Below are 26,561 nucleotides of genomic sequence, written 5' to 3'. Positions count from 1 at the left end.
TCTTTCTCTCTTTTTCTCTTCCCTGCCCCAGTCCTCTGAGAGTCTGCTGAGCAGTTGCTTGCTTCATCCCCCTTGCAGCCTCAAGGTCTTGAAACTTGCTTCTTACAAAATGAAAGCTAGGATTCTTGGAATGCTGAATTTTTTGCCCACTACTAATTCTACACTTGTGTGGTGTGGTTACAAGAATACTGATAACCACAGGCGAACCCCCTCCCCCCCCCCACCTGGATCCTAATCTCTCTGTGAATTTGGCTTCTAGTAGCTTTTTGCCTGAAGTGCTCACCTTTAGTGCTTTCAACACTTCTCCCTTTTGCCGCTTCATCTAAGTTTGCATTAGCTATTTGCTAAGCTTTGCATATTTTTGTCCCTCCTCTGTCAAAACAGTTCGTCGCTTGGAAGGCCCGATTTCTGCCTCCTGTTGGGACATTAGATCTTGCACTGTATTAAACTCTCTGCTTTGTCTTGTGCAGGTGTTTGCTTTTGGAAAGAGGCATGGTGTGACTTTTAACATAATTCTCTTTTTTTTAATTATTCCGCTTGTGTTGGCAGAGGGGTTAGCAGTTCTCTGCTTGAAGGCTTCTTGTTTGGGACGAGTATTTGTAATAAGTGGATCTGTTACTTGCAGAAATTTGTCATTTAAAATAACATGTGTTCGTTGATTGCAGTCTGAACCATGTGACTGTGATTTATTTTATTAATATTTTACTGCAGAACTTAGTATGGTTTACTTAGAAAAAGGATATCATGCCTTTTCAGAGACCTGTTCATAGTGACTTGCAAGTAAAAACTACCATAAATCATTTCTTTAAAGAACCCCCATAAATTATTTCAAAAACAAGATGGGCAGAAAAATAATACAGCAGCCATTGAGCAGTTTTTTAAAAAAAAATCCATAAAACAGCTTTTAGGCTAGAAGCAGACCATAAAACAGCCTTTCAAAGATAAAGTAAAGGTAAAGGTAGTCCCCTGTGCAAGCACCACTAGTTTCCGACTCTGGGGTGATGTCGCATGTGTCGTTTTCATGGCAGACTTTTTACGGGGTGGTTTGCCATTGCCTTCCCCAGTCATCTACACTTTCCCCCCAGCGAGCTGGGTACGCATTCTACTGACCTCAGAAGGATGGAAGGCTGAGTCAACCTTGAGCTGACTACCTGAATCCAGCTTCCGCTGGGATCGAACTCAGGTCATGAGCAGAGAACTTTGACTGCAGTACTGCAGCTTTATCACTCTGCGACATGGGGCTCTCCCCCCCCCCCCAAAAAAAGGATAAAGCCCTTAGTTAAAAGCCTAGTTAAAAGAGATAAAAATAGGCATCAGGCAAGCCTTAAGGGGCAGGGCATTCCAGATGTAAGATACCACTGCTGAAAAAGCCAAACTCTAGTTGCCACCTACATCATCACCTCTGCAGGCAAGGGTACAAAGAGCAGGGTTTGGGGGGCAGATCTTAACTGGTGGGCTAGACAGTATGGAAAGAGGTGGTCCTTAAGGATCCTGTCTCCAAACCATTTAGGGCCTTAAAGGGAAGAAGCATCATTTTGAATTGTGCCTGGCAGCATACAGGCAATTATTATTGTATGCAAAAATTTCTGTAAAGGGAAATCATCATTATTAGATGAGTTTGAATATAAATGAAAAAAGTGTTGTTGAATCAGTGACAGAGACCTACGTATTTACTGCCTTGACCTGGATAGCCCTGGCTAGCTTGATCTCGTCAGATCTCAGAAGCTAAGCAGAGTCGACTATGGCTAGTATTTGGATGGGTGACACCTCCCCCCCCCCCCGAAAGGTAGGCCAGGGGTATGATGCAGTGGCAGGCAATGGCAAACCACCTCTGAAACGTCTTTTGCCTTAAAAATAAGTCTAGTTCACCACTTAGTGGTGCATAACGCTAAGAGAGCTACACCTTCTGGCTGCCAGGCAATCTTAGGATCTCCTGGCTACACCACACCATTGCCATACAATAATTAATTAACTTACGTACAGTCTTTGGGTTGCTGACTATAAATTTAATTATGCTTACCAGAACAGAAATCTTCTACTATATTCCACCATAGAAGTAATGAGTTCTTTAAAAGGTGCTGGAACACAAGGAGACGGAAAGGGCGTTTTAAAAAGTAATGGTAGACTGCTTTTTGCCAGGATTCATCATTAGTGTTGAGAGATGGAGAGACAGTGGATGCAAAAGAGATGCCCTTACTTTGTTGTCATGGAGTAGAATAAATGCCAGTGATGTACCACAGTGTTCATCCAAAATGAATAAACTCCTGATTTATGAGAAATAGTGTTTTAAAGTAATAAAGTTTCATTCATAATCTGGAGGCTTTAAGCTAATCATGACTGGCTCATGATCCTAATAGTCTGATAATTTATTTAAACCAACTTAATTCCTGTTCCTAATTCCCTAAAGGTATCTGCCCAAACCATTTCAGGGGAGGTAGGTGGTTTTCCTCGCCAAGCTGTAAGAATCATACATGTACTGTTGTTCTGATTTCGGGAGTAACTCTGGCATAAATTGGTTTAAACTTTTGGAATACCAGTGATTGATTTCTATGGCTAGTGATTTTTCAAGCAGCATTCTCAGACTTTATGAACTCAGAACTTTTTTTCTAAACTTCCATTAGCTTTAGATCCTTTTTCCCAGCCCAGCACCAAAATATTTTCTGTAGGTGGACATGCAGAAATGCTTGCATGCTGTGTGTGAAGCTGCAGGAGTAAGAGTACTAAATTAGTACGTGAGTTGGGCATTTGGTTGTGGCTCCCTCTGTAAGGGCTAATTTTTCAGATTGTGAGCATTTGATGCTGTGGTTGTATAAATAGATATTGTCATTAGAAGAGGAATAATAATAATAATAATAATAATAGATCAGGATGACTCTAAAACCTCTGCTAGAACCATGCATAATGAAACATTTTCTTCATGGATCATGGGGAGATGGTGGAGCAGACAGTGCCATCCATCCTTGCAAAAACAATGCAGCTCAATGTGTGTCCTTTATCCTGCCCCTCAGCGGTTTGCCTGCTTTGGGCATGCAATTCCTCAAAAAGGCTGGTGAAAGAACTGTGTGTGGGGGGGAATAATATTGTGCTGTGCATCAGTGTCATGCCTAAGTGAAAACCTGGATTTGACGTCAGCACATCAGCTAGTACTCTGTAATATCCAGAAGTCCTTAATGTTAGGTGACATCATGTCTGGGTTTTCACCTGTATGTGATGTTGATGCATTGTGCAATGTGATGTTTGCCACTTGTCATACCCCCTAAAGTCCCAGTGGTGCTGGGCAGCAACCTGACAATCCTAGGGAGGAATCAAGGCTTGGTTGTAGGACAAATGTATGTTCCCTCTTCATAGACCATATTTGCTCTCCAGGCGTCTCATGCCTTCCAAGAAGGGGCCAAGCCTACATGAAAATCATTGTCTTAAAAACAATGATTAGTTCTTTGGAGATGGTTTCAAATGCTAGGTTTTTAATACATTTTCTGCAGTACAATATAAGTACTGGAAGTCCTTCACAGGCTTCCCTGTGCTGTAAAAGGTGAACAGTGTGGTGGTGAACAGTTTCTCTGCTTAATTTGTTCACTTCCCATTGGGAAATTGTATGCCTTGTTCTGCAAGTTAGCAGTCTACTCATTTCTTATACTTTCAACATTTAATTTCCCCCCTTGATTTTTAACTATAACTAATCAGTGGATCTTTTTATTTTTCTGTTTGCTGTTTTGCAGCAGGCCTGGCCTGGAGGGACCCAACAGATCCTGTTGCCATCTACCTGGCAACAACTTCCAGGAGTTGCGCTACACAACTCTGTCCAGCCTACAGCTGTTATTCCAGAGACAATTGGAAGCAACCAGCAGTTAGCTGACTGGAGGTGAGTCTTTTATGAATTTAACGTATGGAACAACATTAGTTGGGAAGGAAGCAGTCTTTTTGGGTCATGATGTACCGAGATACTCAGGTAGATTAGCGGTCCTAAGATGGACTGCTGCATAATGTGAAATGTTATGTTTTTGAGATTCTGAAAAATGTTATAAGGCTTTCCAGGGCTACAATAATGTAATTATGAAAACAGTGTTAAGCATCCTACTTTGTTGGGTAAATTAGGCACCAACAAAACCATTCTAAGTGGAGTTACACATTTCTAAGTCAGTGGACTTGGAAGGGTGTAACTCTGTATAGGATGGTGTTGTATGAGACTTTCCTGTCTGACTTGTGATTGTAATATTATCCAACCATTTATAAAGATTGATGGAGAAGTACAAAACTCTCTATCAATTGAAGATCCATCAAGTCTGCTTGTTTGTTAGCAGCAATGTAAAATGTTTTTTGTTGGAAGTGGAGTTTTTGTGCCTGGGATCTCAGTAGCTTTCAGTAAGAGGGTTTAAAATACTGGGTTTTAAAATTTGAATATTAGGAACAATATCATACTGGGATGTTCAGATAGATTGATAGATCAAAGTTGCTGTGATATGGGGGAATTGCTGTTTTTTCCACTATGACTATATTTGGCATTTTCAAATTATCATCCTGTTTCTGGTGTTTTTTTTTTAAAAGAAATGCCCATTCACATGGAAATCAGTATAGCACGATCATGCAGCAGCCATCTTTGCTGACCAACCATGTGACTCTGGCCACAACTCAGCCTCTGAATGTTGGAGTGGCTCATGTCGTGAGGCAGCAGCAAAGCAACGCCGTGCCAGCAAAAAAGAACAAACAGCCAACCCATAGTACCACAAAGTAAGAACTTCTTTCAGCTGACAGATACTTCAGTAGTTCAAAGTGAATGGAAAATGCATTGAGACCTAGATTAGCCAGAACTGAGTGCCTCAAATATACATTTATTTTATGCACTATATTTGTATTTCATGCACTATATTTATATAGTATGCAGACCTATGCAAAAGCCAACCAAATCCTTAGTCTTTGGTCCAGTTAGTTTTGCTGTCAGAATTTTAGGAACCAAATAAAATCTCAAGATGCTATAATAGGTGCTCCTTGAATATGAAAAAAGGTTTACTTTTGATTTGAGATGCTTTTGCAGCACATCTGTGCTGATCTGCCCATTATCTTGTTAGTGAGAGGCCATGGCTCAGTGGTAGCACATCTGTTCAGCATGCAGAAGGTCTCAGGTTCAATCCCTGTTATCTCCAGTTTTAAAAAGTATCAGGTAGTAGGCGATGTGAAAGACCTCAACTTGGGATTCTGGAGAGCAGCAGCCAGTTAAGTAGACAGTACTGACCTTGATGGACTGATGGTCTGATTCAATATACGGCAGCTTTATGTGTTTGTTTTTTAACCTGTCTGTTGTGTTCAGTTTAGGAAAGGTATTGGATTGAACTAGCTTGCTGATTCTGTTCAAATGCCCTTGTTTTGATTCTGCTTTTTCCTCATGCCATTTGAGCCCATTAATATTTTTATTCTAGTTTCTGTTTACACACCTTGAAAGTGTAAACAGTTTTCAATAATATTTATGCAGCATTAGAGCAGCATTATACATGCAAATGGAAGTAAAGTATAGGATCCAAGCCCCTATAAATTGTGTGAAAATGCCAAAAGAAGCAAACAGTACATAAACAAGTTTATAGTACATAAGCAACAAGAAATACACAAGATGTAGCCATCTATCACATGAACAGATCCCTTCAGAATCTAAACTTTGTAATCCATTCCATGATTGATTTATGATAACTTTCACTTACAATCTGAAGAGAAACCAGAGTATATTGTGGTATGATAATTTTCATTGTATCTTCCTGTAGGCCTGCATCTACCCTGGAGGCAGTTCCAACTCAAGTCTACTCACTTATAGGGAGCAGTCCTCTGCGTGCCACATCTTCCTCCAATGTTCTCCTTCCGGGGCAGGAACAGCACCAGCCCATTGTTATTCCAGACACTCCTAGTCCCCCGGTCAGTGTAATCACCATCCGCAGTGACACTGATGAAGAAGAGGACAATAAGTTCAAGCCTGGAAGGTAGCTTCACTATGTGGTTATTAAAAAATTGCATTGAGAGGGAAAGAATTGGCACATTATGCAAAGTTCTTGAGCAGGCTATGCTAAGATATAGGCATATTCATAGAATAACTAACTAAAGGCATGGTGAATTTTTCATTTTGAGACCTCTAGTCTGAAATGGAACTTATTTTTCATAGTTCTAGAAGTTCTGGGTATCTGACACACATCAGAGGGAAAATATTATTTTTTTGCGGGGGGGGGGGGGAGCAAAAGGGGAGAAATATTTGAAAGAAAAAAGCACCATCCAAAACACACATATATTAGTTGCATCTAGAATTCACAGAAACCCCACTGCCCCTTGCCAGTCATGGTATGCTGATGATACTCCCACAGTAGGCAGAGATAATCAGTGCGGTAGCAAAAAACAGCTCCTAATCAGTGCGGTAGCAAAAAACATGCTCCCCCGATGTCATGTATAGTAGAATAAAGGAGGGAACACAGCACCCTATATTGCAAGGAAAAGCATGGTGTGACCAATAGGAGTCCTGGAACACAATCATACTAGGGTGCTCCCACAGATGGGGATTTGAGTCTGTTACTTCGACTGTGTTCCCTTTTACCTGCTGCATACTCTAGGAAGAAAACATGGTCATAGCACTCACCTGCCTGCCCAGAGGCAATAGAACTTGGCAGAGTCAGTAGATCACCATGACCTCTCCTACCCAAGGGTTCAAGTCTCCAGATGGTGGGTGGTAGTTGAGGGTGGGGGAATGAAGACATTTGGACAGTGGTACATATGGGCATGTCTACAGTCTACAAAAGTCATGTTCAATGATAAAAGTGCCTTCAGATTCCACTAAGAATGCTGGCAAAATGGTAAAAATGGCCAGAAAAAGACTGAGCAGCAATAAAACAAAAGGAAGATACCAGACTAGAATCCACATCTCAGCACACTCCTGTAACTACATATCTGATTGGATACACAGTTGACAAACACAGCAAATTGCATTAGGAATTCCCAGGAGCCGTGGCAGTAACGCTAGCCATATATATATATTAGGACAAGGAAGACTATAGAGAAGTATATTGAAGTGGGTATATACTGATGTAGCAGCTGCAATGCACATTGATGATGTAATGCACATTGGGGCCAAGAATCCCAGCTACAAATACAAGTTGATGGGGTGTGAACTGGCAGAGACTGACCAAGGGAGAGATCTTGGGGTCGTGGTAGATAACTCACTGAAAATGTCAAGACAGTGTGCGTCTGCAATAAAAAAGGCCAACGCCATGCTAGGAATTATTAGGAAGGGAATTGAAAACAAATCAGCCAGTATCATAATGTCCCTGTATAAATCGATGGTGCAGTCTCATTTGGAGTACTGTGTGCAGTTCTGGTCGCCGCACCTCAAAAAGGATATTATAGCATTGGAGAAAGTCCAGAGAAGGGCAACTAGAATGATTAAAGGGCTGGAGCACTTTCCCTATGAAGAAAGGTTGAAACGCTTGGGACTCTTTAGCTTGGAGAAACGTCGACTGCGGGGTGACATGATAGAGGTTTACAAGATAATGCATGGGATGGAGAAAGTAGAGAAAGAAGTACTTTTCTCCCTTTCTCACAATACAAGAACTCGTGGGCATTCGATGAAATTGCTGAGCAGAAAGGTTAAAACGGATAAAAGGAAGTACTTCTTCACCCAAAGGGTGATTAACATGTGGAATTCACTGCCACAGGAGGTGGTGGCGGCCACAAGTATAGCCACCTTCAAGAAGGGTTTAGATAAATATATGGAGCACAGGTCCATCAGTGGCTATTAGCCACAGTGTATGTGTGTATATAAAATTTTTTGCCACTGTGTGACACAGAGTGTTGGACTTGATGGGCTGTTGGCCTGATCCAACATGGCTGTTCTTATGTTCTTAAGGTCTCCAATCCAAGCCCTGCACTGTGTTAACTACAAGACATCCTCAGAAGGAGTCCCAAATAGAATCATTTGGGATGAGCCCCTAATGGTGATTGACTTCCTCATGTGGCAGTCATTTGGACAGTAATTTCTCATGCTTTCTGGGGGTTCATTACTGTTGTCTGCTTCTATTCCTCCTAGCAACCAGTTTTCCATCCCCCACCAGGCAATTCAGGCTGCTGGTGTACAAGGTACCAACAGTGGTCAGGGGGAATTATATAAACTGAGGAACCTTTCCCTACCCTTTCATCAAGCATAACTTCACAGATAATGAAGGATGTACTCATCCCTCTCAGTGTGAGTCTTATGCTGTGACATAGTCTTCACATTTACTGAGCAGCATCAGGTTTACTGAAAGGAGATCAAATGGATGAGGTTACCATATCTCTTGTTCCAAAAAGTCTCCTGTATCTTTGTAAACTATGCTGATGGACTGCAGGATCACAGGTAGAACTGTTCCTGTCACTGCATGCCCATGAGGAGGGCAGCTTTACTGCTCACACAACTTTATGTGAAGTGGTGCAAGAGCCACTTGAGAACAAGGTAAATGGCAACCTCACAGCAATGCAGCTGGATGCACAGTGGCCATTGTAGCTGTTGGTCATGTTATGAGCAACAGGCAATTGGCATTGCACTGGCCCTTGTTGGGTGGCTACCTGGTAAAGAGTCAAAAGAGGTACATGGGAACCAGTGAATTTTGTTCCACAGTAGCAGCAAATAGCTAGTGGGCTCCAGATCTGTGCACATGGTACTATGGTGGCTCCCTTAACTCTACTGTCCCCTTGGGGGTATCCATATGGAATGGATCACCTGTTAGGGAACATAGTGCAGTCATTAAACTGATATTTGCCCATCCTTGGTAGATAATTGCATTGCAACAGTGTCTGAACTTTCTGATGGGACTGCTCTGTAGTGATCTGATCTTGAAAGGCATCATGAGTGTTTGGTTTGTAGTAACAGTGCTTAGAATGGATTAACAGGACTATAGTTGTTCTCCCTGTGCTCTCCACTTGCAGTGTGTGAGTGTGTGTTTGACATGACATTGCACTGTGTCCTGCTGCCAACATATTTGCAAGGTCTCCCCCTCTCCCTTTCTTCACTGTGCATATTTTCTGCTAGCAAGGGAAGGGATGGGAAGAAGGGTTGGAGGAAATTCAGATTAGGTCTAGGAGGGAAGCAGTTTCTGTAGTTACAGATTGGGGCAGGCCCCCTCCTTTGCTTACGTGAGTGGGGGTTCATTGTCTGTGCATCCTCATTTGGAATGTGGAGGGCTTCTATTTGAGGGGTGTGTGTGTGTGTGTGTGTGTGTGTCTCCTGATATTAAGGGTTCAGAGTAGAACTTTGTTAGATATATGCCACACCAGGGTTTGTTCTCTTTCTTGGCTTTTTGTGCAGTTTATTCCTTTTTTGTGCTGAGCAACCTTTTCTCTAGTATTCCCATTACTAAAGTTCCCCTTTGTGTGTTCTAAGTAAGTCTCTGCAGAGGTGGCATATGTTTTCTAAATAGACAAATCTATTTGTCTGGAGGCTAGGGAGATATATTCCCACGCCACTCATCTGTCATCTGAGTTATAGGGGTCCTGGCAGGGGCTTATGTAGTGGTAGGGAGAGCTGCAGTAGGCAGCAAACTTAGTGAATATCCTAAGATACACTGTTGCTTGGGGTGGATGGGTAGGTGACTGTGGATGAGGGAGGAGGTCATTGAATTTTCACCCTTCATGGCCCTTATGGAATTTTTTTTCAGAATACAACCAAGAGCTGCAGTGACCATTTTAACTCAGAACAGAGAGGCTTAGGATACTTGACTGAGCCCTGTTCTTCTCTGGACATGCTGCAAAACCACCCAATTCTACACAGGCACCAGGAGAACACTGGCCTGGTGGCATGGTGACACGCTGGTGTATTTTATTTATTTTTATCTAAAAACATTTTTATGCCACCTTTCCACACAATCAGGGTCCACATTTAAACAATTAAAATACAGTTAAAATTATTAAACTCAATTAAAAATGCATAAACACAGAGAACTAGAAGGCAGACCAATACAGTTATTTGGGGATATGCCAGACAAAACAAAAAGGTCTTATTCACCCTCTGGCAAATGACACTGGTAGAAGGAGATAGATGAATCTCCCTGGGGAGGAAGTTCCAGAATGCTGCCAGTGTTACTCCAGTAGAGGGTTTAGATGATATTCTAAGGTTTTAGAGACAGAATTTTAGATTGTGCTGTGAATGTTATGAATATGTGTTTAGATAAATGTTGTAATAAAATGGATAAATATTTGTTTCTCTCTTAGTTTGGGTATGAAGCAGAGGTCCAATGTCATCAGCTATGTTACAGTTAATGATTCGCCTGACTCAGACTCCTCGTTGAACAGCCCCTATGCATCAGATGCACTTTCCACGCTCAGGAGCTCTGGGGCAGCAGTGGAACCAAACAGAGGGGCAGCTGAAAGCTCTAGTTCCCGTACCATTATTGTGCCTCTGAAAACACAGCTCAGTGACTGTATTGTAGCCACCCAAGCCTCAGGTATGGTTGATCAGCTACAAAACTACCATGAAGAAATATTTGTGTTTTAAAATGTCAATGTGCTTTCAGTGAACATTAGTCTCCAAAGTAGTTGTACCCATTATTTCAAAGGTGGGAGTTGACAAGCACAGTTGTCTGTTTCAAGGCATTGTAAAATGCTGGTATTTGCCAAAGGGATAAGCTTGGCTGACAGTGGATGAATACAACATATTTGTGGTACTGAACACATTTCTGTTAACTTCATTGCAACCATGTTTTTCAAGGGTTATTCTTACTCTTATTATAAATTATTTTCCTGAGTTATTGGTGGAGTTGGATGATGATCTTTAATTACCCATTTGTGTCCTAAGGATAGATGTAATTGATTATAATCCTTCCATAGATTTCTACATAATTTCTCTATAGAATATTTTTCTTGTTTGTTTAATATTTTGAAATATACTCTCTTAATACTTCCGAATAAATTACTGCTTAGATTCCTGTGCTGCTTTTTTATATAATTTCAGATAATAAAACAAGTCCACATGCTGTGCATACATTACAGTGGGTTGGGCCCTGCTGAAAAGTGTTCCCTACTTCCCACCACCTGCAGCAGCCCAAAATGCCTTTTGGTGGATCCCCCCCCCCCCCGAGAGGAAAGAATCAGCAAAAGTTGTCCCCCATATATACGTGGATCTTTATTTCTTTAACTCCTTGAAAGTATCTCTGTACAACTTCACAGTGCTGCCAAACATGTAAAATCCAGCATTCTTAGCATTGCACCATCAGTATTTACTAAAGATAACCCTTTATATTTCTTTCAACTGTATAGAACCTCTATGATAAAAACTTCCAAAAAATATCCTGATTTCCACATTAGTTGAAATAATAGATCCTGCTAAACAAATATATTTCCTTTGTGCAACAAGCACATTGGCCAGTGGTGGAGCATTCACCAGTATATTTTATGTGTGTGTATATAGCATAAATAGAGTGCCAACAGGAGGTGTGTGATGATGCCATTGATGGCAAATGGGACACTTTTGAAAAGGAGGACATGAGGGAGCTATTTTTAAAAATCACGAAAAGGGAAAATTGGCAAGAAGTTTAGCATTGCCATCCCACCCCCTCTCTGGTGAATAGTTTCAGCATAGCTCTTATAGTTAAGAAAAAGGACAGGAATGTGAAGAATTGCTCTCAGGAGGGCTTTAGGATGTGTTCTAGCAGCTTCTTATATTGCATGGAGGTCCTGTCTTGAAACTAAGTGGCTGGTTGTGATGTAAAGTGTCAAAATTTCACTGGGTATACCAGACCTTTGGGCATAAATTATAACTTTTATCCAGGGCAGAGAATCTCATTTTCTGCACCTTAAAAAGTGAGCGGAACTTTCTCATTAACGTTGCAGGCGTCCTGAGTAGCCTGAGCAAGACCAAGCCAGTGGCATCTGTAAGTGGGCAATCTTCAGGATGCTGTATCACACCTACTGGATATCGGCAGCACCGGGTGGTGACAAATGGTGTACAGCCACTCAACCTTAGCCAGGTAAGCAGAGATCTTCTGTCAGATAACTACTGCTGAGGAGTCTTGCTGCTGGGTTTGGACAAAAGCAGTTGTGAACCAGCATGTGAGGAAGAGTCCAGATCATGTTGGGGGAAGGGGGACCTATGATAGATGAGGATTTGTAGAGCTGAGCTGAGTTGTACTTCACATGTGCTATACATCAGACATACTAGACTTCTCTCTCAACATTGCATAGTGGGAAGTTTCTTTTTGCTGCCTTCTGCTGAGTTTTGGGTCACTGTGGTGTCTTCTGGCTTTTTAGCCATCTAGGCCAACTACTGACAGTCTGCTGTGCCAGCCTAGCTTGATAACAAACAAACTTACCCTGTTGCACTTCCTTTCTTCCTGTTTCTCCATTCAACACAGGACTTTTTTTGGAGCAGGAACGCAGTTCTGGCTAGCTTAGTGTCAGGGGTGTGTGGCCTAATATGCAAATGAGTTCCTGTTTGGCTTTTTCTACAAAAAAGCTCTGATTCAATATATCACTTTTGTTATCTCTGGCACAATGTTGCAGTGATATCTAAGGAGTGTTTTCCTCCCCTTTATAATTTTAGGATTAAGACTAGAGCCAGCTTCCTCTATTTCTGGGTAAGCCCCAAAAATATTGGTCTGGATAAGTAGCTTCTAATGATAGTTCTTACAACAATATCTCTCTGAATGCTTTCTCAGTGTATATCCTCTCTCTTTGCAGAACCAGCAAGCAACTGTACTGGCCTCACAGGAGAGAAGCGGAAACCCAGCTCCACGTAGACAGCAGGCTTATGTTGCTCCCCTACCTACAACGATCGCTCAGGCTCCCTACACCTTCCAGCACAGCAGCCCGGTGCATCCCCACTTGGCAGCAGCAACAGCAAGCCAGCCTCACATGTATACCTACGCACCAACTACTGCTGCCACACTGGGTTCCACCAACTCCATTGCGCATCTCTTTTCCCCTCAGGGCTCCTCCAGGCATACCACCTATGCGACCCACCCAAGCACTCTTGTGCACCAGGTCCCAGTCAGTGTGGGACCTAGCTTGCTGACATCTGCCAACGTAGCACCCACTCAGTATCAACATCAGTTTGCCACCCAGTCCTACATTGGTGCTTCCAGAGGATCTGCTATTTACACTGGATACCCACTGAGCCCGACCAAAATTAACCAGTACTCTTACTTGTAGCTTTTGGGGCAGAGATCGGTGGTAGCTGTTTGCATCTTGATCGTAGAAATGAAGAGATCTGCAGTGGGTTTTGAAATGTCCTGTCAGCTCCTCAACAGTACCACTGTGTTACCTAGAGGAGGAGAACAGGGGGCCACCTCTTGTTGACTGTGCTCTTTATGGTTGTCAGAGTCTGTACAATTGGTGATGCCCTGCTGTTTGGGAGGAAGCTCAGGCACTGACTGGGCAAAACCTTTTGGATCATATTCAGATTTAAAATTTACAGTTAATTTTTACGGATGCTTTAATAAACAACTTCAAAGGCCTGAACCCCCCTTCATTTAAAACTATTCTGTTTGTGTTAATCAGAGGGGGAAACGAAATCAAGGACTCTTTGAAAAGGCTGGGTTTCTTTCCGTATCTCTTGTACTTACCTAGTATTTGTTTAAATTATTTTAGCAGCTTGCACAAATCCATATTGCCACTAAAAATGCACATTTAACTCTAGGTTGCTAGGGCAGATTTATAAACTTGAGTTAGTATTTTATAGTTCATTTTGTAATTCACATTTTTGATAGGCAATAGCTGAATTCTGCAAAAGCAGTTATTTTCCTCTCCCCCTCCTTTGTGTGTATATATGTATATCTTGATCCCCAGTTTCTTGATTTTAATTATTTTCTTGTTTAAGGCTAGAGCAGGAGTAGTTATCATAGTAGTTAATTTTATGTTTGTAGTTCTCAGTTCAACCTTAACACTTTCTTTCTTATATCTGATTATCCAAAATACATTTGAGGTCATTTTGGTTTGTTTAATTGCAGGTGATATGAATTTCTTTTCAGTTGTATGCAAGAAAACAGTCTACAATATGGCTTGATTCCTTTATCAAATCTTCAGACAAAAATGCATAGACCTGTGATTTTTTCTTCTTTTTTTGCAAGCAAAACACACTGGGAATGACTCCTGATTATTGAAATGAGTAAGCTGTTTATTTACAATTCATTTCAATAGACTTAATCAGGAGAAGAGCCCACTGGATTGTATTCTTTCAGTTTTTTTTTTTTAAATAGTTGCCCCTGGGTTCCTTTTTTCAGAAATGCAGGGATCAGCTTCCCTTCATGTCTTTTCTTGCCTGGTCAATTTAGCTAAAGTATCCAAAATCCACAGAAACATCAAACTGCTGACATGTACAATTTTTATACTCCTACAAGCATATCCTTCTGGGATCTTGTTGGCAACAAACTTTAAAGCGCTCTTAATAAGACTTGTATACAGTACGTGCATGTGGAAATTGCAAAAACATGACACACAAATTCCAGATTTTAAAAGTTTATTACTGAATTTAAAACTATTTTAGAAGTTTTGTAATGGTGGTGTTTTAATATTTTACAGAAAATGTAATATTGTACATATTCAAAATATAACAAGCAAAATTTCCTGCTAATCCCAAATGTCTTTGTAATCAAAATGTGTAGTGATTATACTTGAACTCTGTATTTAGTGTTTGTCTAACTCTTAAACGTTTCTGGGGATGAAATTGATCTATTCCTTTGTATTTAAACCAAAATGAGTTAATACATGTTGGAATGTATGTGAAATAATGCAATCGTCTAGAGCTCATCACTGTAGCACTGAGAGGGAAAAAATGGAGCTGCATGAGAGACAAGGATACCTTCTGATTTGTTTTGCACAGGTATGTGTGACTGGTGTGTTCCCCCCCATATTGTAGTGCCTTAAATGATTATGTAGTGTGACTAGAGTTTACAGTGAGCTTGCCTTATGATGGACCAGCAAGCCCCTCCGCTCTCCGTCAAACTGAAGCAATTCATTGAGCATATCCAACTGATAGATACAAGTGGCAAAAATATGTTGCTTTAAGTTTCAATGCCAACTTAAAAAGCTGTGGGCACAATCCTCTCAAAGTTTAAGCACTTAAGTCCAATCAAGTTCAACTGTGCAGTTACCCAGCTCCCACCATTATCAGTGGTTCAAATATCACAGCAAACCAGGGTTTGTACTAACTATAATTTAGAATCCAAATTATGGTTTGAGCTTACAAAAGTGTAACAGGCAAGTTATAGTTTAGAGTTGCTTGGATGCTTTTGCATTCTGTCCTCTGAGTGTTAAGCTGATTTCCCATCTCAGTGTGCAGTCACCTCAGTTGGTGGAGTAATGGACAAACCTGTGGTTTCTCATATTCATCATGCCAAATCATAGTTAGCACAAACCGTAGTGTACAGACTTAATTAAAATGGATTTCAGTCCTCGTTGGCCAGCTAATTGTAATCCATGATTTGTCAGTTCATACTCACTTCCAACCATAGTTAAACTTCTCCAATTATGGTTTGGCATGGTCTGAATTTAGCCAATACATTTTTAAAGTACTTGAATTTGGCTGGATTGTGCCCTAAGTGTTTTATTTGGAGTAAGCTTTTTCCCCTCAAAACGTTACCTATACTATTAGCCGTTGATGCATTTGTAATAGGGTATTGTGCTGGGAATGCATTGGGAAATTTATCTGATGTTGCAGAGGTGATTTAAGCACGTGCAATTACTTTTCCTTAGATTATATTGTGATGTTACCTTTTTCTCTTGTATGTGTAGCAGATGTTCTTTGTAAAATATTACTAGTTTGGTGTTAGAACTTTTATACCAAAGAGAGCCTGCTGGAAAGCACATAATATTCAGAAATTTATTTAACACCACTAGTAATGTTGAGCTTTTGGGTAAGGTTTGAGACCTGTAGCACTTGTGTTGTGAGGAAAATGCACACTCAAACTGGTCAACCAGTGGTGTGCTTATAAACCATGATTTCCTGGGTTCCTAAAAATTACAGTTCACTCAACCACTGCCATAATATAATGAAGAATCTTGGCCAAATGGAGAATAAACTGGCTTGGAGAGTGGTATTGCTACAGCAATAAGAGGTTTGGACAGCCTTGAAACCCAGCCTGTATTCCGTCCAGTCTGGATTATAGGTTAGTTTTGGTTTGTCACAAAGAACTCAGAAATGCAAAACTCATTTCTGAAATGCATGCTATAGCCTAGCCCAAATCTGAACAGCTTGTAGAATGATATAGGGCAATAACCCTGACCCCACTGAAGTCCAAGGGGGTTTGTCAAGAATTTCAGTGAGGCCAATTTTTTTTGTGATCTTTAAGCCACTGACTCAAATAGGAGTATGAAGTTTATAGACCATAAGCCTTTCCTTTATCATGAGGAATATGTTGTTTTTGGCAATAGAAGAGAGTGGTTGGCTAACACCACGATTAACCGTGACTCTTTGTTTATTGTACTCTTGCTTTCAAGTTGTTCAGTCTCTTCCTCTATCAGTGTGAGGATAACCAAGGCATTTAAGTTCTTTACACCATTGAGTGTCAACAATGCTTTCTGTTGCTGTAACATTATCAAAATGATTTTCTGCTTAGTGCCAAGCCCACTCTTAATACCCCCTCCCATTTTAATGGCATCTATGCCATACTTTGACTTGCAAGATCTTTTAAGGGCAGAGTTGTGCCTTTCCATCTAAGACAGATTCCCCACAGAATTTCAAAAGTAGGAATCAAGGAACGTAGCCAGGACTTCCAATGAATTAGTTGGGTAAGAAATGCAAACTGTGTCAAGTCCTGAAATCCTAAGGGATATTTTGATCCTCAAAGCCAGTTCGCCTACTCTGAGTCAGGTATCCCTTAGTCTTCACAAGGTGCAAAATGTGATAGGACACCATCAGTGTTAGGAACCTTTTCTAAAAAAAAGGTATCCCAACAAGTCTGGATTATGGCCTTAATTATTTGTGTAGAGGTCAGATACTTTGGAACCAGCATATTTTAATTCTGCTTAACCAAGGCCTAATTGTACAAATAGCAGACAAGATAGAAAACCTGTGTCTGGACAGTACCACTTCAAATAGCAGATTTCCAACCATTACCCTACATGGTCTCACATGATGGAACACTTCTCCTTAAAAAACAAAAATGTCTGCTGGCAGAAGACAAGTCAGGGAGAAGGCTGTCTGAGAACCTTTCTCCCTGCCAACTGGTTTTTGAGTGTTCAGAATTTTTTTTGTTGGTTTGCTTGTTTTGGTATGGTTGAGCATTCAGTCATGAGAGATTCCAGCTGTATGGTACAATCCAGACATGGGTTTGCTGTTTCATCTCTGAAATCAAGGCCTAATTGCATTCCTTTCCGCCAGTGCAAATCAATCTTGTCTCACTGTGTGTGAAGGGAGATAAGATGATGGGTAGCCTCACAGCTTTACAGCCTATGTGCACATGATTACTTAATACACAAAAACACATGCATATTTGTATCAGTAATTGAATCCCTTTCCAGAACAATTTGGAATATCTACTTTATGCTGTGGCTGCATTTTGTCACACAGTTGTATGTGTGTACACTTCCTGTTTTAAATCTGAGGGTCTTGCACATGTGTGACTGTGCAGTTCTGCAGCTGGGGTTTGTCTGCAGTAAACTTGCCTTTTGTAATGACGAGAAAAGATGTGTTTCACTTAGATTCACTCTTGTGATTAAAGTCAATTATTCAATATTTCTGATAGTTGAAGTCTCGCCACACAGTTGTGTTACTCCACTGCAAAAAGCAACTCCAGAGCTTTACTGCTTGCACATAGTTGATCAGTGCAGTACTTTACCTCTGACTCAATATTTCTTAAGTACATGAAATTAAATTGCTTCTAGGTGATCGGATTGGCACAGCCCTGCTTTCTCATTTTAATTTTTAACTTATGAATGGTGCCGCATGTTGACATAGTTGTTTGTTTGTTGCTAAACTTTATATAATATGTGATTTCAGATTCAGCTTGAACTATTATCTAACTCACTACATGTAGCAGTGCATTATATGTAATGTTAGTATTTCTGCTTGAATCCTTGATATTGCAATGGAATTCCTACTTTATTAAATGTATTTGATATGCTAGTTACTGTGTAGAATTTAACTTTTTTCTGGTTGTGCTCTTCCTTTTTACAAGCCGCTAGATAAAGGTAGTTTCTGACAATTACTGATCTATGTTTGTATTGCCAATGTACTTAGGGGGTAATGTAAAAATCATTTTAACAAAAGGAAATACAGATATTTAAAAATTTACTACTAACTATATGGAAAAAGGGTCCATTGTGAAAACATAGTTTATCTTTGGATTCAGTGTTTGTCTTTGGTTTTACAAAGTAGCTTGTATTTTAAGTATTTTCTACATAATATGGTAAAATGTAGAACAATTGCAATGCATCAATTAAAAAGGGTTAATTTTCTGTACTCTATATATTTGGTGGTTTCTGACTCCTTGTAACATAAAAAAGGCCTCCAAGACGTAATAATTTAGGAAACAACTTCCCCTTCTAAAAAAATGATTTTTGTGAAACTATACTTGAGGAGAAAGATGTTCAATATGTAAAAAGAAATTAATTGGAGTAAATGAATTACAGCTGAATTCACTTGTATCACATCAATACAAAGCAGCTCCAGATCTGCCCCCCTTCTCCTTGATTTGGAAGATACGGTGGGCTTGGAAATGCTAGTTTCAGAGTTAATCCCTTGCTCAGAAGCCAGTCACATGAAACTGCCTTATACTGACTCAGAGCCTTGGTCCATAGGAGTCGGTATTGTCTACTCAGACTGGCAATGACTCTTCAGGATCTCGGGCATCAATATGAGAGACTTAGTAGCAGTATCAGAGGCCTTACAGGCCCCAATCCCAGCAGCTCCAGGAGACCCCCTTCTGCCCTTATGGTGAGCTGCCTCTGCTTCCTAAGAAACATCTGGAACAAACAGTCCCTACTGTTGTACCAGGTCGCCTTGTTCCAAGAAGGGGGCCAGCTGCCTCACCTGTCTAAGATGAAAAAAGAAACAGTGGAACAAACAGTCCCTACACTACCCTAGAGAGTCTGTCAGTACGGAGAAGTCATACCGATGACTATAGCACTTTCTGAACCTGTTTCCAGCTTTGCTTTCAGGCTAGCCACATTCATAGATGCTTGGGGGGCTATCAGCCAAGATGATTGGGTGTTGTCTATTTTTTCTTCTGCTTATTATCTCCCATTTGTCTCCTGACCTTGCTTCTCTATAGCTCAGATTTTATTTCCCCAGTCTTGCAGTTTGAAGGGGCAATTGAGTACCTAATAATGAGGTTTCTTCTGGCTTTTACTCTATATACTTTCTAGTTGCTAAGAAAGATTGGGGCAAGAGACTTATACTGGACCTCAGGGACCTGAATAAAAATATAAGGGGAAGCCATGTTGTATCAGGCCAATGGCCCATCCAGTTCAACACTGTGTCACACAGTGGCCAAAACCAAACAAAATAAGTTCCTCCCTGTCCCCAAATTCCACATTACCACATTGTACCAGTTCCTCTCCTTACTGAAGACATGCCTGGTTCACTATCATTGATTTGAAGGATGTGTGTTTTCATCTCTCTGTCTCTGAGCACAGCAGAATGTTTTTTATGTTTTAACCATGGTTTCACTCACTTTCTGTACACAGTTCTGCCCTTTGGGTTAGCCATGTCACCCAGAGTGTTCATTAAAACTTAATGTCAGTAGTTGTGGCCCATCACCACCTTAAGGGTTGGGCTGGTTATCCCTACCTCAATGTTTGGCTTTTTATGACCCTGTTGAAGTTGCTGTTCACTACAATAATAATAATAATTTTTTATTTATACCCCGCCCTCCCTGCCAAGGCAGGCTCAGGGCGGCTTACAAAACATGATACAGTATCATGGTATAACAGTAACAGATAAAATCAATCAACAGTATAAATACAACATATAAATTAATATTAAAAATAAGCTAAAACAATACAGTGGTGCTACAATCTCTGCTTATCCAAAACAGCGTAATATTGGTTCTGGTTCCATCTTAAAAGGCTACTTGGAAGAGGGCAGTTTTGCAGGCCCTACGGAACTGATTAAGATCCCGTAGGGCCCGCACCTCTTCCGGCAGCTGATTCCACCATTGGGGCGCTTTTATAGAGAAGGCCTGCTCCCTAGTTGTTTTAAGTTTGGCCTCCTTAGGCCCAGGGATTTCCAAAAGATTTTGTGAGCTGGAACGCAGTGCTCTCTGGGGAACATATGGAGAGAGGCGGTCCCTGAGGTAGGCAGGTCCTTGGCAATATAGGGCTTTAAAGGTGATAACCAGCAACTTGTAGCCGCACATGTTCCCCCTGAGGTAGTCCCACTAGTAGCCTGGCTGCTGCGTTCTGCACTAGCTGCAGTTTCCGTGTTCGGCACAGGGGCAGCCCCATGTAGAGGGCATTATAGTAGTCCAGTCTCGAGGTGACCGTCGCGTGGATCACTGTTGCCAGGTCGCCTCGTTCCAAGAAGGGGGCCAGCTGCCTCGCCTGTCTAAGATGAAAAAAGGCAGACTTGGCAGTGGCAGCTATCTGGGCCTCCATTGTCAAGGAAGACTCCAGTAGCACTCCCAAGCTCCTGACTTCATGCACCAGTACCAGTGGCGCCCCGTCAAAAGCTGGAAGGGGGATCCCTCCTCCCGGACCACTGCGGCCTAGGCAAAGGACCTCTGTCTTCGCTGGATTCAATTTCAACCCGCTCAGCTTGATCCAATCAGCCACGGCTTGCAATGCCTGGTCCAGATCTACAGGGGCGTCGGCAGCCCGGCCACCCATCAATAGATAGAGCTGGGTGTCATCAGCATACTGGTGACAACCCAGCCCATGTCCCTGGGTGATCTGGGCAAGGGGGCGCATATAGATGTTAAATAACATTGGAGAGAGAACCGCCCCCTGGGGCACCCCACAATTAAGTGGGTGCCTCTGAGACAGCTCTCCCCCAATCACCACCCTTTGTCCCCGACCTTCAAGGAAAGAGGAAAGCCACTGTGAGGCTAGCCCCTGAATCCCTGCGTCGGCGAGGCGGTGGGTCAGCAGCCGGTGATCAACCATATCGAACACCGCTGATAGGTCTATCAACAGCAATACCGCCACACCGCCTCGATCCAGATGTCGCCGGAGATCATCCATGAGGGCGACCAACACTATCTCCGTCCTGTGGCCCAGGCGGAAGCCGGACTGAAAAGGATCTAAGGTGGAAGCGTCATCCAGAAAACTCTGCAACTGCAACACCGCAGCCCTCTCTATTACTTTGCCCAAAAAGGGCAAATTTAAGACCGGCCAGTAATGCGCCAATTCGGCCGGATCTGATGTAACCTTTTTTAGGAGAGGGCGGACCACTGCCTCCTTCAGAGGGGCTGGAAAAAGACCCTCCGAAAGAGATCTATTTATGATGTCCCGAACAAATTGTCATGGACTTGCATACCTTTCAATGCTTGGGTCTTATCAGGTCTTTTTTTTCCCACAGGAGTGCAGCTCTACCTAGGCTGGCCAGGGCTTCAGCTGCCCTGACCTGCCATGTGGCAGCCACGGGCTCCCAGGCCAGGTGGTGTGGCCTGATATGCAGATGAGCTCCTGCTGGGCTTTTTCCATAAAAGAAAGCACTGGGTCTTATGGTTACTGAAGAAAAATCTAGGCGGACTTGTCAGTCAGTCCACTTTATTGGTGTCACACTGGAGGCTGTAGCAAGCAGGGCTGTTCCGCCTAATAGCTATGCTCTTATTTTACACTTGTGGGTATGCAAGTTCCAGAGCAGATTCCAATCTGCAAGATCCATTCAAAAGCTCCTGGAATATATAGCATCTACTACAGCAGTAGTACTATTTGCAGGTTTACACTTGAGGCCTTTACAGAATTGGTTTTTAAGAAAGTTTGATTTTGAGTTGGATTCCCTCTGGAAGAGTTTGTCCATCTCCAGGGCAGTTTTATTTTATTAACTAATTTAATTTCTATCCTGCCCTCTCTGTGAATAGGCTCAGGGAGGGTTCCATTGTTCAATTATAATAATAGTCACATTAAAACTTTAAAAACATAAATTCCAATTACAAAAGCAATAAAGATGGCATTTTAAGAATCATGCTATCCTGGTTCTGTTTCAGAATATTCTGATATTCTAGATCTGAGGGTTCCTGGTGTAATAATTTTTAGCCTCATTATCTTGGTGGGCTGATTTTAGTAACCTCAGTAAGGGCTGCCCTTTTGACTCCCAAACATTGAGGTTTTTACAGGGGCCTCACTTTTAGTCTGGGGGGGCTCAATGTGATATCAGCCAATGGATCCTGGTCTCCTGCGGATTTTATGATGCATATCACCTTGTTGGAACTAAGAGCTATTAGGTACGCCTTGCCTTCTTTTTCAGCGTTGCTAGAGGGCAAAAAGGTTTTTATTGCCACAGACAACACCACAGCAAAGGTCTATCTGAACAAGTAAGGGGTCAGGGACCCAATTTCCTGGCCTTAGTGGCAGAAGCTATTCGTATATGGCATTGGGATATTCTGAGACAGATCTCCCTTCAAGCCATACATGTTGCAGGTGCTTCCAGCATAACAATAGAATCCCTCAGCAGGTTGGTGGTCTGTACCCAATAGTGGTCCCTTTCCAACACACACCTGCTCCCTATTTTCCACTGTTGAGACTTCCCAGTCACGGATCTTTTTGCAATCTCACAGAATACCAAATGCACCTTGTATTGCTCTATTGCTGAGGTAGATCCACACTCCCTATGGGATTTTTTTAAACCACTTGGTGGAGCTGCCTCTTGTACGCTTTCCCTCCTATCCCTATTCTAGGTTTTGTTCAGAAACTTTTCTGGCTAAATGGTCTGGTTTCCAGCCCTCCTGACTATGACCAAGACCAGTTATGTTCTCCTCCCAGCAGTAGAGGACCTGTTGTGCGTAAGCCTTCTGCTTCACAATGTGAGGTCCTTGCACCTCGCAGTGTGGTGGTAACAGGGAGACTAGTGTGGTCTGACAAGGAAGCTGAGGTTGCATTTAGGCCCTCTACCCAGAAATCTTACGTTGCTAATTGGAAGAGCTTTCAGTACTGGTTATCTGACAGAATTTTCCCTGGAATCCTGCCCCTACATATTTTTAATATTTATTATTCTTGAAAGACTCCAGGCTCTCTGTGACCTCCATTAAGGTGCACTTGATTGCGATTTCTGCCTATCACAATGGTGTTAAGGATGATGCTGTGTTTTCTTCTAAATTGCCTACAAGGTTTTTGAAGGGGTTGTTCAATATGTACCCATTACTTTCTTCTTTAGTCTTCAATAGAGTATTTTGTCCTGTCATGTTTAATGTATAAACCATTCAAATCCCTGGCAACATATAATTTATCTCTACTATCTTACAAAACAGCATTCCTAATCGCCATCACATTTCCTTATGTTTCATGGGGATAAGGTGGTGTTGCATACTAAAGTATGGCTCTTACCTAAGATAGTTTCCAGTTTCCATATTTCCTGCCTGTGTTCTTTCCTTTCCCCTCCAGTCCAGAAGAACATACTCTGTACACTTCAGATGTAAGGAAAGTGCTATTATTTTAGTTATGTCGTACAAGGGAGTTTTGTCATACTGATATTCTCTTAGTCTATTTTGCTGGTCCACGTAAGGGGTGCCCATATTCTCAGACCATTCCAAGTGGGTAGTTTCTGCCATCAAAATGGCTTACTTGCTGTCCAAGGTCAACTGTCCACCCTGTTAATGTCATGTGCTGTATCATTGTTATTGTATTATATAATAATCATGGGGTCTTATGTGGCCTTCCTTGGAAAGATTCCCCCACTGAATATTTGCAAGGCAGCAACGTGGACTTCTACATCGATGTTTATCAAAAACTATGCCACCCAGTGGTGTCTCCAGGGGTGATGTGGCTGTGGAAGATCAAGTCACGGAGGAACCCACACCCTCCTCCTGCAGTAAGTGAACTTGTTATTCTGCCAAGTGAGAATGCACAGAAGCCATGAAGATGAAAATGTGGTCACACTTACCTGTAACTTGTTCTTCAAGTGGTCCGTGCAGGCACACATCCCTCCCTCCCTTCTTTCCCTACTGTGGGATCCTCCATGTTGGAATTTTTCTCAATGGCAAAGGGGGGGGGGACTGAGGGAAGGAACACATGCCCCCCTTCATGTGCCAGTCTGGGTGGGAAAACTACATCTCGCATCAAGGAGGGGGAGTGCTCCAGAGCCTAGAAATGGCTAGAAAGCTTGAAAATTTTCTCCATGGTTGGCCTGCATGTGCACAGTCTCCATGTGTGCTTGCACAGACCACTTGGCAAACAACAGTTACAGATAAGTGCAACCATGTTATATCACACATATATCATCCTGAAGAATTTTGAGGCATGGTAATTAGCTGTGCATTTGGTTGGGCTGAACAGAATACAACCCTAAAAAACAGGCCATATAGAGCTGTATCAGAATCTCTTATCTGATTTGGGTGCCGAATACTGCAGCCGTGAATGGCCACTTAGCTCCATTATACCCTATAGGCCATTGAAGTCAATGGCAAAATAGGGTATAATGAATTGAAGGGGGTTTTTTTTGAGGGGGGAGGGGGGTTGAAGTAGATGCTTCAAACTTGCAGGGAAGCTTCAGGAGCCTCTCCTTTCTGAGACAACAGAAAACAATTCTGAACCATCGGGTACTTGAACATGGTGATCATATCACCTATCAGTTGTCTCCTCTCCAGGCTAAACATACCCAGCTCCTGGAACCTTTCCTCATAGGACTTGTTCTGGTTCTTTTAGGGTTCACCAAGAAGACCAAGTACCTCTTGACTAAAAATTTTTTAAAGGAGTCTGGCTGTTTTGCCAAATATTAACTAGCCAAAATGCATCAGCTATTTTTAGCATTTAGTGCTTTCCCAATTGATTGTGAAGTTTCCCGTTGTGTTAATTACATCAGTGAAATTTGCAAGTGACAGGGGTTTGGTTTCTCTTATAGCATAGAGAATCTAAAGATGACCGCATTTCCAGATGACTGAATTGCCATAGCCTGGAGTTTTTATCTCTTAATTTACAAATCAGTAAACCTTGCTGATCATGCTAAGTCAAAACTATAACCAAAGAATGATCAACCATGAAAGGTCAGAGTGTGGGTAAGAGAGACCTACTTAATCCCCAAACTGAAAACAATAGGTATCAGTACAAGATTTGGGCTTTTAGTAGAATATCATAAAAATGGGGCTTGTTGGTATATTTCAAGAAGGTCTAGATTTGGAAGCCATTTTTTATGTGGTTGTTAGCCAAAACTCTTATACAGCAGAGAAGTGGGTGCTAGAATAGTTGTAGTTTTCCCTTCCTCTACCGAACTTTTATGGGTTTTATTCCTGATGTTTTGAACTCCCCTGCAGCATGTGTTTATTTTTTCTTTTTTTGGGGGGGAGGAGGGATGGTTTACAGGCATCCTCTCTGTTTCACAGGTTGTTTTGTATACCGTTCGTCACCCCTATATATGGTTACGAACAGGCAAGGAAGGTGATTTTTTGGGTGCAATTTTTGGTCCATTTTAGCTCTAGTTTTATGAAAGAATCCATTATGAAAGACACCATGATTTGAAACTCAGATGACAGCAAATGGGTTTTGTGAATGTATGGCCAGCTGATTTACTATTCAAATAGCTCAGTGCAGCAGAGAAAATTAAATTTATAATTCAAATTCCATACTCTCTCTCTCTCTCTCTCTCTCTCGGCTTGGCTTCGCGAACGAAGATTTAAGAAGGGTGCAATAGTCCACGTTTGCTGCAGGGTCGCTGGTGGCTGACAAGACCAATGTTTATGGAATTACTCTGTAAGAGAGAACACATGAACCAATATTGTTAATTCCGTTGTACTACACCCCTGGTGAACAGAGTCCGCTTCCTTTCCCCCTTTTCATGTAGGTTCATGTAAAGATCTGAATGACTATCACTGTTTTTCATGTTTTAGGCATTTGCCAAACATTCATAGAATGGATTGATATTTTACCATAAAACAAGACATGCTGTGGTTCAAATCTATTACCTCTAAGTTTCTACACTGAATATGTTTGTTGGTCTTAAAAGATATTACATGTCTTTTGTTTTGACTTTTGCTGTGGACTTCTGCTAAAGGTAAAGGTAGTCCCCTGTGCAAGCACCAGTCGTTTCCGACTCTGGGGTAACATTGTATCACAACGTTTTCAGACTTTTTACGGGGTGGTTTGTCATTGCCTTCTCCAGTCATCTACACTTTCCCCCCAGCAAGCTGGGTACTCATTTTACCGACCTTGGAAGGATGGAAGGCTGAGTCAACCTTGAGCCGGCTACCTGAACCCAGCTTCCATCGGGATCGAACTCAGGTCGTGAGCAGAGAGCTCAGACTGCAGTACTCCACTTTACCACTCTGTGCCATGGGACTTCTGCTACCTCTATCTTTTTTTTCTATTTTGGAAACAATCAGAATTTAGCCAACAGAGGGACTCTCCAGGTGGAAGAGAAAGAACTTTTGAAAACTCACTAGGTAATACAATTCCAATTTAGCTGTCTTAGATTCAATACTTACTGCATCAAGTAAAAGTAATCTCTACTGTTGTTAGTATAAGGACTATGACAATTGCTCTGG

The 26,561-nt window shown here is 41.8% G+C and overlaps 1 protein-coding gene across 7 annotated transcripts in view; it reads left to right on the top strand.

Annotated features, from left to right (window-relative positions):
- HIPK1 (homeodomain interacting protein kinase 1) overlaps positions 1-18,393 on the top strand; it is a 49,004-nt gene extending 30,611 nt beyond the window's left edge. For 4 of the 7 annotated variants that reach the window (XM_060231198.1, XM_060231199.1, XM_060231200.1 and 1 more), the window contains 6 exons: positions 3,720-3,862; positions 4,546-4,728; positions 5,751-5,963; positions 10,207-10,439; positions 11,824-11,960; positions 12,670-18,393. In XM_060231198.1, the coding sequence (XP_060087181.1) occupies positions 3,720-3,862; positions 4,546-4,728; positions 5,751-5,963; positions 10,207-10,439; positions 11,824-11,960; positions 12,670-13,140 (1,380 nt within the window). In that variant the 3' untranslated portion in view covers positions 13,141-18,393. The remainder of the gene's footprint in view (positions 1-3,719; positions 3,863-4,545; positions 4,729-5,750; positions 5,964-10,206; positions 10,440-11,823; positions 11,961-12,669) is intronic. The other 3 variants (XM_060231201.1, XM_060231197.1, XM_060231195.1) reach the window with 1 other exon arrangement.
- The last annotated feature ends 8,168 nt before the right edge of the window (positions 18,394-26,561 follow it).

Source organism: Heteronotia binoei, chromosome 2, assembly GCF_032191835.1.
Source record: "Heteronotia binoei isolate CCM8104 ecotype False Entrance Well chromosome 2, APGP_CSIRO_Hbin_v1, whole genome shotgun sequence".
Lineage (NCBI taxonomy): Eukaryota > Metazoa > Chordata > Lepidosauria > Squamata > Gekkonidae > Heteronotia > Heteronotia binoei.
Note: the sequence above shows the minus strand (reverse complement) of the source record. Positions and strands in the feature narration are given on the sequence as shown.